The following is a 14,341-nucleotide window of genomic DNA, read 5'->3' on the forward strand; positions in this document are numbered from 1 at the left end:
CGGTGTAGTACCACAGTATTCATTACTATTGAAAAAAAATCTGTGCGTGGGCCTGCACAGTTCAAACCCATGTTTTTCAAGGGTCATCTGTACAATTCATATTTATATTTCCCACTTATTCCAATAATATCCTTTTGGCTGTTTTCCACAATTCTCATTCTGGATCTAACCAAGGATCATACATCATGATCATGCAAGGATCATGCATTAGTTGGCATATCTCTTTAGTTTCCTTTAATCTAAGACAATTCCTTAAGCCCGTTTGTCTGTTTCCCATGACAAAGACTTTTTGGAAGAATCCAGGCCATGCATTTTTGGGAACACTCCTCTATTTGTATATATGTCTGATACCAATTCTAGTTTAAAGGAAATGCAGGGACTAGGGGAGCAAGATAAATGAAACAACAAAGAAGCAACTGAAAAAGACCCAGAAAGTAGGATATTCTGCAGGACAATTGGCCAAGTCTCTTCAGCAAGTCAGGTCACTAAAAAAAGGACTATACTGAATTTAAAAATAGTAAAGGAACATAACCATTTTTAATCTGTGATCTTGGATATACTGGTTTGGACAAACCAGTTGTAAATATAATTTTAGATCAGTTGTGGACTGTGCTGAGGTGACTAGAGGAGATAATTAGCACAATGGAAAGTTTGAGACTGTTGACTGGAAAAGGCTACAAAACAATATGAATAATGTTTTGGTAAAAGGTACATATATGTGTGTGTATGTATATATATATACATACACACACACACACGCATAGAAAAGTATCTGAAAGTATATAAAGTGTTGACAGTGATGATTTCTGGGTAGAATGTGATTTTTTTTTTTTTTTTTTTGCTTGTATATGTTTTCTCATTTGTTTTCCCAATGCACATGTACTGCTTATATGATAATAAATCATTAAAAATTATCCTGCTTCTGACTACTTTTCACTTTTACCACTATCTCTCTAGTTAAGGCCACCATTGTCTGTTGCCTGGACTCTCAGAAAATCCTCCTTACAATGGTCATGTAAGTCTGTAGCAATGGTAATGGTAATTATTGCAGTGATTTCCTTACTTTCATTCTTAACCACCTTGGTCTGTTCCCCACACAGCAGCTTTAAAAAGGATTAATTTTTTAAAAAGTGAATCAAATAATATCAGATCTGTTCAAAGCTCTCCAATAGCTACCCATCATATTAAAAATCTTCTCTTTGGCCTCTCTAAGTTCGTGTCCAGTGTTTTCTTGCTTGCTCACTCTGTTCCACCACAGTGGGCCACCTTAATGATCCTCAAACAAGCAAGTTTCCTCCCGACTGTAGGAGCTTTGCACCTTTCAGTTGCCCACTTTGCCCAGAACTCTCTTCCCCAGATCTTAGCCTAGCTGTCACTTCAGAAAAGGTTTCCCTGACCACCCTTTCTCAAACAGCTATCCTCACAGTATGTATCACAGGCTCTGTGATCCTGCCCCTGCTTTGTTCTTTTTCTCAGCATTTCTCTCTACCTGAAATTATCTTACATACTTACTTAGCAAATTTGTTATGGTCTGTCTCTCCCATTAAAATGTAAGCTCCATGAGGATAGGAATTTTTTCTACTTAGTAGATCTCCTATGCCTAAAACAGTGCTTAAGAACACGGTTGATACATAATAAAAATTTGAATTACTGAATGAAAATCTGCCTAATATGACACAGGTAATAAATCCAAACTCAGACATTCTGATTCCATAGCCCATGCTCTAAACCAGAACGTGGTGTTGTCATATTTAGTATTAAAGAGCATGTATTGTATCTGAATACATATAGTTGTATGTATTAAACAGTCAAATGAACATGAGTAATGTAATGGGAAATACAATGTAAGCTATTCAGAATAAAAGAAAATATATCTAATCATTAGTTGTAACTTGTAATTATGTAATAAGGTAAGAATTAATTTGTAATGTAGTGATGTAATCTGTAGTAATGGCATGATTGTAGATGAGCTGTGGCAGGGGGAGGAGATAATGAATGTGAATGACTTCCCAAATGATGGCCTCTAATTCCACTGGCGGGTAGGAAATTGGGTACTTTGCTGAGTGAGCAGGATAAAAAGCATATGGACCACTTTTTAAGTATGGTACATCGATATTATTTTAAATTAACACATATTTAGTGAAAGATAAAGCATATATAAAGCCTTAGTCTTCTAACTCTTACATTGTTCTTGTGAACTTTTCTCTAGGTTATTAGTCATTGTCTTAGGTGGAAGATAAGGAACTGGTCCCCAGGTAGACAGAGCTCGTTTGCTGGTGTCAAACTGTTGAGTGAAAAATTCCTGCAGCTTCATTCCTATTTTTATCAGGTCTGGTGTAGTTGATCTTGATATCATTACTTGGAAAATATCCCACTTCAGATCTCCATGGACAAAAATTTCACTAGAGCATAAAACAGAATCTTTTATCATATATATTACATAAGACAGTTTAAAAGCACAAGAAAAAGTCTCTTCCCCACCAGTTTTTCATTCATATTAATTGTATGATATAAAATCACTGTGCAGGAAAAATGGTTTGTGTTTTCTCACTGGATGATAGAAAATATGTTGAGTAGTCATGTAAAGTACTGAAAAAGTAATATTTTACTAAATACCTTTTATCAGTCATGCTTGAATCCAGTGTGTTATACAGATTTACTTTCCATTCATCCTGAAGCTTGAGATCAGCATTACTGAAGATACCCATGAGAATACTTGAGCCCATGTAATCAACACGAGCTTCAGTAGAACCCATAGTAATCTGAATTTTGTGACTGGGTTGCTGATTTGGATGTTCAGAAATATGAGCTAAAATAGAAACAATAATTAATTTTCACAGAAATGCCTCATGGGAAAAAACTCATCAAAATCAATTTTCAAATACTTTTCTTCAACATATTGTTCAGTTGTAAAATTTCAACATACCAACCATCTCCAAAGCATTGACATCTATAGTCCCTCCAACTACTCCTCCTTTAGAATCTAACTGTGATCTTCCTAGACCAACAGACATGCTTATCTCTCGATCTCGATTACTTCCTACTGACAGACGGCCCTGGCTCTTCAAACCACTAGTTGTCCAGCTATAAAAAAGAAAAAGTGTTATTAATTAGACATATGGCTTCCCGTGTCAATGAATTAAAACAGGAGTTAGATGATTTCAAAAAAGTTGGGCAATGAAACAATACATTTCTTATAAAAACTATGGTAAACATTTGAATATTAACATTAATGATGAAGCTTTCTTCTTAACTAGAAAATTATGCTATTTTCCTTATCATTTTCTATCTTTTTAGAACACATTTCATGCTGTTTTTATGTTACAGTATCTTTAGGATTAAACCATTTTCAGGATAAAGGTATATAATCTTTTATCTACTGTCTTCACTGTCTCAAACATTGCAGCTTTAAAAAAAGGTTTTGAATTGCTTTACTACAATTAGAAAAATTACAACTAATGATTAAATATATTTTCTTTGTATCTGAATAGCTTACGTTGTATTTCCCATTACATTACTCATATTCATTTGAACGTTTAATTGCTTCAGGTTGATAGCGAACACGACAAGTGTTTCCCATGGGGTCCCTTGTTGGCTTGCCGCTTTGTTCGATTTGTTAAAAGGAGTTGATGTTTTCGAAAGTGAATCTAAAAATAGAAAATCAAATGTACATTCACATAGATGCTCAGCCAATTACAAAGCAAAAACTACCCATCACTATAATCCAGAGAGTAAAATAATGATATTCTTGTGTTAAAACCTAACATTTACTAGCTGTCATATTGCCTCCAAAATATTAATAGTTACCATTTACTGAACGGTCAGTAAGGGTTGCCAGCCTTACTTCTTGAAAGCTCATAGTTCTGTATGAGCTCCATCTTATATGAGGAGATTCTGGTGTGCATGGGATATAGCAGCACAGATCGTTTATCACCCTAGGATTTTCTTACCAAAGGAGAAAATCATAAGTTGCTGCTGCCAAGAAGAGAACTTGGAAGGTAGGTACCATTCTGAAATGCAGAGGCTGGCTGGGGTGCCTGTCTTCTGTGTTCTTATGGACTTAGTATACATCCTGAGTCCTGCATTGGCTCATTATACTCTAATCTTACCTTGGGACATGAACTACATCATTCATTTTATATACTTAGACACAAGTAGAGCCTTGAGCACATAAGAGTTAAAAAAAAATAGTGGCTGAATAAAAGAATGACTGAAAGACTGAAAGAATGCAAAGATTAACTTTTTCAATATGGAGTTTACAACACTGTAGGTCTGTTTTACTTCCTGTGGTGCATGCTAACATTATGCTTATTCCTCTCTCCCTATCCCTTTTCAAAGCGACTAGCCATCCAGCTGTCTCTTCTGCTAGCAAATACTGTGAAGTGCTTTGTCTGTTGTTTGGTTTGAGGTTCCTCCCTCAACCCCGCATCTCCATAAAAACCTGCAAGAGAGTAACTTCCTGCAGTTGGGGCAGAAGTCTGGGAGTAACTAATTAAGATTTTTATCTTGGGGTCACTGGAGGGCTACTGATAACAAGGAGAGCAGTGTTACCTCTTTGGGGAACTGAAGAATCAGACACACTTCTTGACCTTATGGAAGCTGGGGATTTTAGGCTCTGTGCTGCCGTCCCTGGTGACATGGTGCTGTTTGTCATATGCTCATTGAACACATTAGGTGACTGAGGCATGTGGGTGAAAGAGGCTGACTGACTAGGCTGCTCCCAGGTCCTGCAGTAAGCTTTCCTTGAAGATTCGGGGGAAAGGTGTTGGCTTACACCTTCAATGGAATCAGGTGTCCCTGGGCCAGATGCTAACAGAAAAGTAGATAGCAAAAACAAAATTAACAGGGTAATATCATCATGTTATAAAATAAGGAATTTCACCACTCCACCATTTCTAATCACATTTTATATTCCTTCCAGTTCTCTGACAACTGTATGATGTACATTTTGCAAAGTACATTCCAGCATGTTATTTTTTTAAATTCTCACAGAAACTCCATGAGATGGGTAGGACAGGCACTCCGTCCCATATTACAGATGAGGGAGTAGACCCAGACCCAGATTTCTGATATTTTCTACTGTATCATGCTAACTCTGTCTTTCACTTACGCAGTGTAATACTACAACAATATCTAAGTCCAAGAGAAAAAATGCAATATGATAGCATGTCCCCAATATATTCTGTTTTCCATGTTTAACCATGATTAACTTGGTTAAATGTATTTCTGTGTTTCCAGATTTTACAAAGATTACAGGGTAATCATTACAGAATAAAAATCAGCTGAACTTAACCCCTGAGAGTGCAAGTATTTTGTGACCTCCAGTGCTAGTGCATTCCCAGTGGTTATTTGCACATTAAAGGGGCTCCACTAACATTTGCTGAATGAGTGAAAGAATTGCAGGGTACAACTTACCAAGTAAGACAAAGTTTGTGTTATCAATCATGGATCTTGTTACTATTGTAATCAAAATGAAAAGCAGCCTAAGTATAATTTATAATTACATAAACAAGCTTACTTGGCAAATTTATAGTTTGGTCTCCAAGGAACAGGCGTCTTGCAATACTCCTCCTATACCAAGCTCTTGGAAATGCTAGAATTTCACTGAGGCGGCGCATGTCATATTTAAAGGAAGCAGACCCTATATCACAAACAGCTGATACATAAATAAAGTTTGTTAGAACACATTTCCAAAACCTTTAATATTTTCACATGGTAGGTAATAATAGGACATGATATTACACAACTGAATTATAATTCTATTACAATTCATGAAATACCAAAATAAGTTACATAGTATGATTAGTAAGTGATAATGTGTTCCTTCCACAAATGATAAAAATAGCACATTCTGCACTGTTAGTTCCATTTTTAAGGTGAGGGCAAATTGGAATTCTATTATCAAGTGATGATATTGTGAAATTCTCAGAGAGGATCTAAAGATCGGTCTTACAAACAGCTTCCAGCTTTAACATAGAGCTCTTCTCAAATATGGGAAATGAATCATCAGGATGAGCTAGAATACAAACTTCCTCAAAAGTAGCTGCAAACCAAATAACTGTATGGCAAAAACTACTATTTTCCTTTTAGACAGAAAGCGGCCACTTGTCAATCTGAAAGCACTCTCATGGCTGTCTCCCGGGGTTCTGCTCTGAGCACACTGCTGCTTTTGCTTCACGTGCCTTCTATTCCTCCACCATAGCTTCTGTTGCATTTACATGCCAACATCTCCCAAACCTGAAGTGTCTGTTTCAGTCTGAGCCCATAACCACACAGCCCATTAGCCAATTGCCTACCAGACCCTTTCACCTCAAGGTCGTATAGGCCATTTCCTTCTTTATTTTCTATCTAAGTTAATGACCTCACTGTCCCTTCAGTCACCTAAGCTAAAAGTTTGAGGCATCCCTGTCTCCTCTACTGCTCCTCATACAACTTGTCCTTAAGCTTGTGGATTCTCATATTTCTCTTGAAACCATTCCCTCTACTCTTTTTTTCCTATAACAACTCAGGCCCTCATCCCCTATTGCTTAGTCTGTTTCAACAGCTTCCTCAAGCATCTTTCCACTCCACCACCTCTTTTCATTCAACCATCAAAACTCCCTTCCTAAAACATCAATCTGAAGCATCTTCCTTTTTTTTTAAAATGTAAACAGATTATTTTATAATCCATATATAATTTTGGTTGTTTTTTATGGTAAGAACACTTAACATGAAATCTACCAGCTACAGATTTTTAAACGTACAATACAGTATTGTCATCTTTCGGGACAGTGTTGTCATATCATTTCTTAAAAATTCTAAGGGCTTCTCCCCGCCCAAAGGATCAGAACCCTGTTCTTTAGCCTGGCATATGAGTCCCCCCTACCCCAATCATGTCCTGGGCTATTTTACCAGCTTTACCTCTAGCCAACTCCTCTCTCCCTCTGGCCTCACCTACTGTGTACAACTAACTAAATGTTCAGTTATACCTATGCTTCAGCTTCAGTGAATCAAAGTATGCTCCAAAAGCATACTTTCTGACACTTTTGTACCATTAAATACCATGTTGCTATAGCCAAGGATATTCCTACATAATTTTGAAGATCTGACCCAACATCATCTCCTTTGTGAAGCTTTCTCTGATCACTCATATAAAGCAGAATATGTTTCCTCCTCGTTAAGTAAACCTCCATTATAGGATTTATCACACTGCACTGTAATTTGTCTACTAATAAGACCTTCCCTTATTCATGCCTGCACGTTCAAGCATCTAGCAGAGTTCCTGGCACAAGTTCACTGTAAAATAAAGGCTCAGTATATGTTTGCTGAATGACCAAACATATATTGTGTTGAGTGAGTTAAGTATACTTACTATATCTTTTCAGTTAATAATTTTAAAAATTTTCACTTGCATAGTACTCTGAATTCTTCAAAATGTTCTACATGCATTTAATTTTAAATACTCAAATCACAACGTAAAGAAAATGAGCAAGTGAATCTGTCCATAGTTATGTAACTAGTTATAAAGCTGGCAACACATATGCACACAACTCAAGATCTAATGACACCAAGTAAAAAATTTTCAACACTCATCTCTCCTTAGTGTTTTAAGAATTTCTAATTAAAAAATCAAACAAAAAATCATAAACTTTACCAATTCATGGTAGAGAAGCGAAGAAGCAGTTTTCAGTGATTCAATTAGGCATATTTTGGCCCTTGGGTGATATTTCCATGTATTTATCTAGCAATCATATTTCTAACATTGATTACCTGGACTGAGATAATACTTGGCTGGACAGTTATTCTTCTCCTTTAAATCAATTTGTCACTGAATGCTTAATATTACTAAATGTATTTAATAATTAAACACAAAAAGGAGGCCCTTATTTAATTCTGGAAAAACAGTATTTTAATTAAAAAACTATAAAATTGAATACCAGATATATTTATTAGTGTAGTGTCCATTTTGCTTGCAGACTTGCTTACAGACTGACTTTCAAAAAATGAGGCACCTCCAGAACGCCTTATCCGAGACAAACTCACTTTTACAAACTCGAGATTTATACTGAGTGAGTCTTTTCGACCAGTGACTGAAGTGGCTTCTTCATCCACATTCCCTTTAAAAAAAAAAAAAAACAACAAACCAAAAACACATGCGTGTGAACACACACACACCCATATACATATGTATACACACACACACAACTACCTAGTTACATGAAATTATCCAATAGGCTAGAATATGCTATCAAATAACATCACTTAAGTGAGTAAAAATTTAAACAGAATGACCTAATAAGCATTAGGCATTCCTAACAATAATTTTATAGGTTCAAGCCCATAAACATAATAGATGATTTTTACAGCGTCCCTCCAGCAAAAATTAGGATGGACATGGAGTGTGTGTCTTTATTTGTCTAAATAAGTCAAGAGACATTCACTAATATCAACATCCTATGCATTTTTTAGTGGTAAATCTGCACTTTAAAATGCCAGGGGAATTTAAGTTCACTAAATAACGAGTAATAATAGTCTCATTTTAAATTAACAAATGTGATGCACACCCTTTAAAAATTTACTATTTATAAAATATAATTTTTTATACAAATAGACAATGATTTGATGAAACATTTAAAATTTAAGTAACATAAGTAACCTCATATCTGAAGCGACTGCACAGTGTATATCACTTATAAGATATTTGGAGTTTTAAAATTCTTATATAATTGATTTACCTACATTACTTATTTCATATTTCTACTTATTATGTAGAGACAGGATAGATATTATCAAGAAGAAAAGTAAAGTTTCTGATCTCATTTTATATCCATTATTAAAGATAACATTTCTAAAAAGATCAAAGCTTGAAAAGATGCGATAAATTTGAAAAAGATGCAGACATGCTAAGTATACCTAATCCTCCTGATCCAGGTGTAAGGCCAGAAACAGCAGTTTTTTGTTTCCCTGCTCCGTATGGATGAAATACATAAAGTGAAAAGTCAGACATGCACGCAGTGAAGCTCAACCCAGATGAACTGCTGCTGGAACTGGTCAGATCTGACTGACTACTACTATGTCGACTTCTGCCAAGAGGGCTGCCTAATCCTGACAAACCTACAGGGAACACAAGAACACCAAAATATTTATAAGCCACAGAAAATTTAAAAAACTGTCACTAATATAGTCTCAAGAAACAAACATGACTTGAAAATAAAGTGAAAATAGTCAAACATTAACCGATCAATAGAGTTAAATCCTTGAAATTAAAATGAGGACTTAGATGTATTTTCCAGTTAATTCATAAACTAAGGCTGAATATTCTGTTCATCTTTGAAATAATTATTTATACATATGACTGGCCAACTCCATGGTTTCCTGTTTCTTTTCTCCTTTGTTCTACAGGGAGCAGGCTGTGGAAGAGGTACAAAACAGCTGGGTTTTAAGCAATGGAGGAGAAGAATGAACTGTAAAAAACCCAAACCATATAGCTGGAGTCCACATTTCCCAGAAACAGTGGAAACAAAGTAAGGTACACAAATAGAGAAAGTTGAGGATCTCCTTCTCTTAGGCAGCTACGTGCCCTCACTGGCAACATCTACCGTGGGTGGACAGACTAATTCCAAATATGCTTTAAACATAAAAAAATATGAGACTGTCTGAATGGAGCTTTATATGATTTGCCAGTGATTCTAAAATACGTATCTCCAGACCAGACTTCTTTTGGATTCATATATTGCAGCTGGTTACTTGACATCCCACTAGAATGGATCACAGACATGTGATCACCGACATGGTAAGACAAAGCTTACCATGTCCAAAACTGAACTGATCTTTTCCCCTAATCTGCTTTTCTTCCAGTATTTCCCATCTCTTTAAGTAACATTTCCATGCAAATAGCTCAGCCAGAAACCTGGGCGCTATCTGTCATCCTTCCCACTTGTAACTTCCTATCATGCAACTTATCACCATATCATTTCTATGTCTAACAACATATACCAAGTATGTCCATTTTCGTCCATCTTACTATTGCTATTCTAGCCTAAACAATGATCAATTCTGGGCTGCTGACATGGCCAACTTCTCTGCCTGCTTCCTTTCACTCTTGTTCTCCTCCAAGCAACTGCCACACTGCAGCTCGACTAGTGTTCTAGAAGTGTGAATGATAATCACGTCCACTTCCCTGCTTAACCTCTCAGGTGGCTTCCCTGAATGATACGGCTCTTTCCTATCTATATAAATCTTGCTCATGCCAGTATACCCTTTGTTCACCATGCTCCACTTATACTAGTTGTATTCTTTTTATTTTTCAGAGTTGTCAAACTCTTTCCTACTTCATGAATTCTTGTATTCTGTACCTGGAGTGTTTATTCCCCCAACTCTCTGCTTGGCTAACTCATATTTAACCTACTTCATGTTTCCACTTAAAACATGTTTGTTTGCTTATTATCTGTTTCTCCAAATTCAATTTAAGTTCCATATTAGCAGGCACTATGTCTGTTAGCTAAGTTCACTACAGTATATCCAACCCCTAGTACTGACCCAGAACTCAGTAAAGTTCAATAAAGATCCTTTAAAAGAATGGATATTGTCGTAACCTACATTTCTTATACATTTATTCTCATCATCATTCCTTCTTTCATGCTTTATGATGATAGAATAAGAGGTGCTGTTTCATTCGTTAATTTTCTAAAATAAATGTGGACATAAAAATAGCTGCTCATTTTATTTTCCTCTCATTATATATTTCTAGCATAGTACATATACACTGCTATAATAATTTGTGTTAATAATTTGTGATATTTTGTCATTAAGAAAAAAGTGAATATCCCAACAGAGAAATGGGCATGGGCATATTTATCCCCCTCTGTCAAACAGCCAATAAAGTAACAATATAGATTAAAATAATAAAATCCCGTTTTAGTCAATCATATTAACAATGATTGAAAATAAATTTAAAGCAAAGTGTTGGGAAGAGTACAGTGAACTTGGCGTTCAGATACGTTGTGGTGAAGATGCAGAAATCTTTATAGTCTTACTAGAGCGTAAAATATATCAAACACCTTAAAATGTTTGCACTCTCTGACTTAGGAATTCCACTTTTAAGAATTAATCCTATGGATGTTTAAAAATATTTATATACAGAGATACTCATCTCAATATTATTCACAAAATAAAAACCAAAGAGCCCAGAGAGTTTCAAATATATGATCAAAATGATGTTATATCATACAGTCATTAAAGTTATTTTAGAGATAAATACTTAATAATTTGGGAAAACCTATATTTAAAATTTCTGAAAGTTACATAGCAGAAGAGACCATATTTCAGTCTTTCCTGGGAAAAAGATCATATCTTCACAAAAATGCTAGAGAGTAGGTAGGAACTGATAAAGGGATATTATTATTTTCATTTTTGATACTTTTCTGTTTTCTTTATGTTCTGTAATAAACAATGAGTTAATTTTATAATCAAAAAAATATGTTTTCAAAAACCAGCACTACCGCTCCAACGTGTTGTTGACTACAATACAATTCCAGCAGCAATATTTAGGAGCTAAGTGTAAGACAGTGGGCTATGGCATTAGCAAAAATCTTATTTGTAAAATATCAACTTTTTGTTTTGAAAATTTTCAGAGATTTACACAGCAAAGCAAATGTTTTGCTTTAGCCATTTCTCCACATTGCGGAATATCCCCTGGGGGCAGAATCACCCCCCCCCCCACTGCTTGAAAACACTGAACATTAGTTCTCTCATCAATTTTCATTCATTCTAGTCTCTCTTTTAAAAAATGGCCAAGAAAATCTTTATTTTTTTGCATTTGTGATTTCTAAATGATTTTTAGGGCAGAAATGACACAGTTTTAATACAGTGAAGTGTGACTATCTCATCAGGAAATCATCAGTTCTGCTTTAAAAACTAAACCTTTCATGAAACAAACATTTGAGGTAGGTAACAAAATTTACCATTAAAAAGTCTTTTTATACACACACACACACACACACACACACACAATGTGATATACTTTTAATTCAGTGTGATAAGAAATCCTTGCAAGATAATACTACATCTCTTATTTACCATTTGCAACACTGATTACTTGTAATGTAAAAATATAGCATAAAATCACTCAGAAGTACTTGAACACATTATCACTCATACCTCATAGTGCATGTAATGCGTACGTGAAACCAACAACAAAATGCTATCCCACTGCCATTCCTTTGTAATAAAATACACTCAAAACTTTGATCTACTATAGATTTTTTTCTACAAGTACTCTAATTCTCAAATATTCTCCTTTTCCAAATTTATTTATTTGGCAATATATATTACTGTTAAAATAATATTTGGCTTTATGCCAATTGAATAAAAGAATGTTTCCACACCTGGTATTCCAGTTTTGCTTGCAGAGGTCTTTGTTCCACTCTGAGGAGCATTACCTCCAGGGGATAAAGTCTCTGCAGGATACGTAGCCCCTAAAGTCTCCAGTTCTCCTCGGTTTGAAGAAAACACCAAGTCCAGGGATGGCAGCTTTAGCATGCATTCTACTCTTGACACCGGTAAACAGCTAAACTTGATCTGTGAGGGCTAAAAAGTGCAGAAAGCCAAAACAAAAGTTTCTAGGAGCTAGATGATTAAAAATTTTCCCACTGGACTCCAAAAATTACATTCAGTTTCCATTTCAGTCTACATATACCAAATTTATTATTTGACACTTAAAAGAATTTTGTCTTACTTAAAAGAATTTTGTCTTTAGTGTGTCCTACCTTTTTCAAACAGACACACGATACATTAACCAAAGTATATTAACAAAATGGTATCATTTAAAAAACTCTAAATATTTGAGGAACTATCTCTAAGCAGTAAATATGTAGACATTTAGATAATTCAGAACATTAAAGATGTTTACGTTCATATTGTTCATAATCAAGTATTTTAAAGGAAATGATTTCCTTTTATACTAAAATTTTAAAAGGCTATTGCATAAATAACTGAAGTTTTACAAACTTTCAAGCCCTCACTCATTACATGTTTTCATCAGATCTTCAAAAAAGCTTGTGTAAAAACTCCAGAAGATCAGACTGAAGTTCTTTTGGCCAAATTGCTATTGTAGAAATTAATCTGAACAGATGATCATTAGCGTTTCTTTTTTTTTCTTTTTTTGCAGTACGTGGGCCTCTCACTGTTGTAGCCTCTCCCATTGCGGAGCACAGGCTCCGGACGTGCAGGCTCAGCGGCCATGGCTCACGGGCCCAGCCGCTCCGCGGCATGTGGGATCTTCCCGGGCCGGGGCACGAACCCACGTCCCCTGCATCGGCAGGCGGACTCTCAACCACTGCGCCACCAGGGAGCCCCAACAGCGTTATTTTTTAATTAAGGCAGGTACACTGTTTTTTCAGATATAATACTATTGCACACTTAATAAACTACCATACAGTGTAAACATAACTTTTATATGCACTGAGGAATCAAAAACATGTAACTTGCTTCACTGCAATATTTGCTTTATTGCAGTGGTGGTTTGGAACTGAACCCACAATATCTCTCAGGTATGCCTATACTCCTAAAAGCCTACAGATAGGACTGAATTTTAGAATAAAATACTAAATATATAACTCTTAGAAAAATCTAACAAAGGTACTATTGTGACTTTGTATCTCAATTTCACTTTATATCTGCCCCCAAATGACCATAATGACAAGAAATATAGGCGCCATCATAAAAAATGGCATAGAGTGCTGAAAAAGTTTTAACTTACATATTTTCACATTTGCCACAAAAGTATGAGATCTCAATTTTGAAAACTCAGATATGAACCTCCTCAGCAGACAAGTAAATACACACATAAAGTTGTACATATACTTCCCAAAGGTTCACACAACCTCTAAGCCATCATAGACATACTAAAGGTCCATGAAGCTTAAGAAAACGTTAAAGGGTAGTAATATTGTAAATGTTCAAATAAACTTAAGAAAATTTTTTTTTCTTTAAAACAGAAAGGAATAAATGAAGTATATCACCTGAACTCGTACATAAACCACAACATCTACAGGGAAGGAAGAGTAAGCAGATGTTGAAGATGATACTAGTGATGTTGTTGATTCTTCCATAGGATCTGGTATTTCAAAATGTCCCATATCTTCATCTTGTGAGCTGATAGCTGTTAAAATATTTAGTTTTAAGTGCACTCTTAGGGCAAGGGCAAACTATTTATTAAAAGATCTTTTTCTCTTATGCTAGTACTGAGATCAGGGGTATGAACGCACAGAAAACACTGGCTCTGTAGCCCATCATTCTATACATCTATCCCTATTCAAACCTCTTACTCATTCCTCCAAACTCTGATTCCCTGCTGCTATAC

At 35.4% G+C, this 14,341-nt stretch overlaps 1 protein-coding gene across 7 annotated transcripts in view; it reads right to left on the reverse strand.

The window, feature by feature from the left end:
* Window positions 1-14,341, reverse strand: part of BLTP1 (bridge-like lipid transfer protein family member 1) — a 208,573-nt gene that overhangs the window by 9,638 nt on the left and 184,594 nt on the right. For all 7 annotated transcript variants that reach the window (XM_067735145.1, XM_067735146.1, XM_067735147.1 and 4 more), the window contains 10 exons: window positions 14,001-14,140; window positions 12,366-12,567; window positions 8,893-9,093; window positions 7,917-8,096; window positions 5,519-5,656; window positions 4,552-4,809; window positions 3,497-3,647; window positions 2,927-3,084; window positions 2,617-2,809; window positions 2,185-2,402 (listed from right to left, as the gene is read on the reverse strand). In XM_067735145.1, coding sequence (XP_067591246.1) covers window positions 2,185-2,402; window positions 2,617-2,809; window positions 2,927-3,084; window positions 3,497-3,647; window positions 4,552-4,809; window positions 5,519-5,656; window positions 7,917-8,096; window positions 8,893-9,093; window positions 12,366-12,567; window positions 14,001-14,140 — 1,839 coding nt within the window. The remainder of the gene's footprint in view (window positions 1-2,184; window positions 2,403-2,616; window positions 2,810-2,926; window positions 3,085-3,496; window positions 3,648-4,551; window positions 4,810-5,518; window positions 5,657-7,916; window positions 8,097-8,892; window positions 9,094-12,365; window positions 12,568-14,000; window positions 14,141-14,341) is intronic.

This window comes from Pseudorca crassidens, chromosome 4 (genome assembly GCF_039906515.1).
Source record: "Pseudorca crassidens isolate mPseCra1 chromosome 4, mPseCra1.hap1, whole genome shotgun sequence".
In the NCBI taxonomy this organism is placed as follows: domain Eukaryota; kingdom Metazoa; phylum Chordata; class Mammalia; order Artiodactyla; family Delphinidae; genus Pseudorca; species Pseudorca crassidens.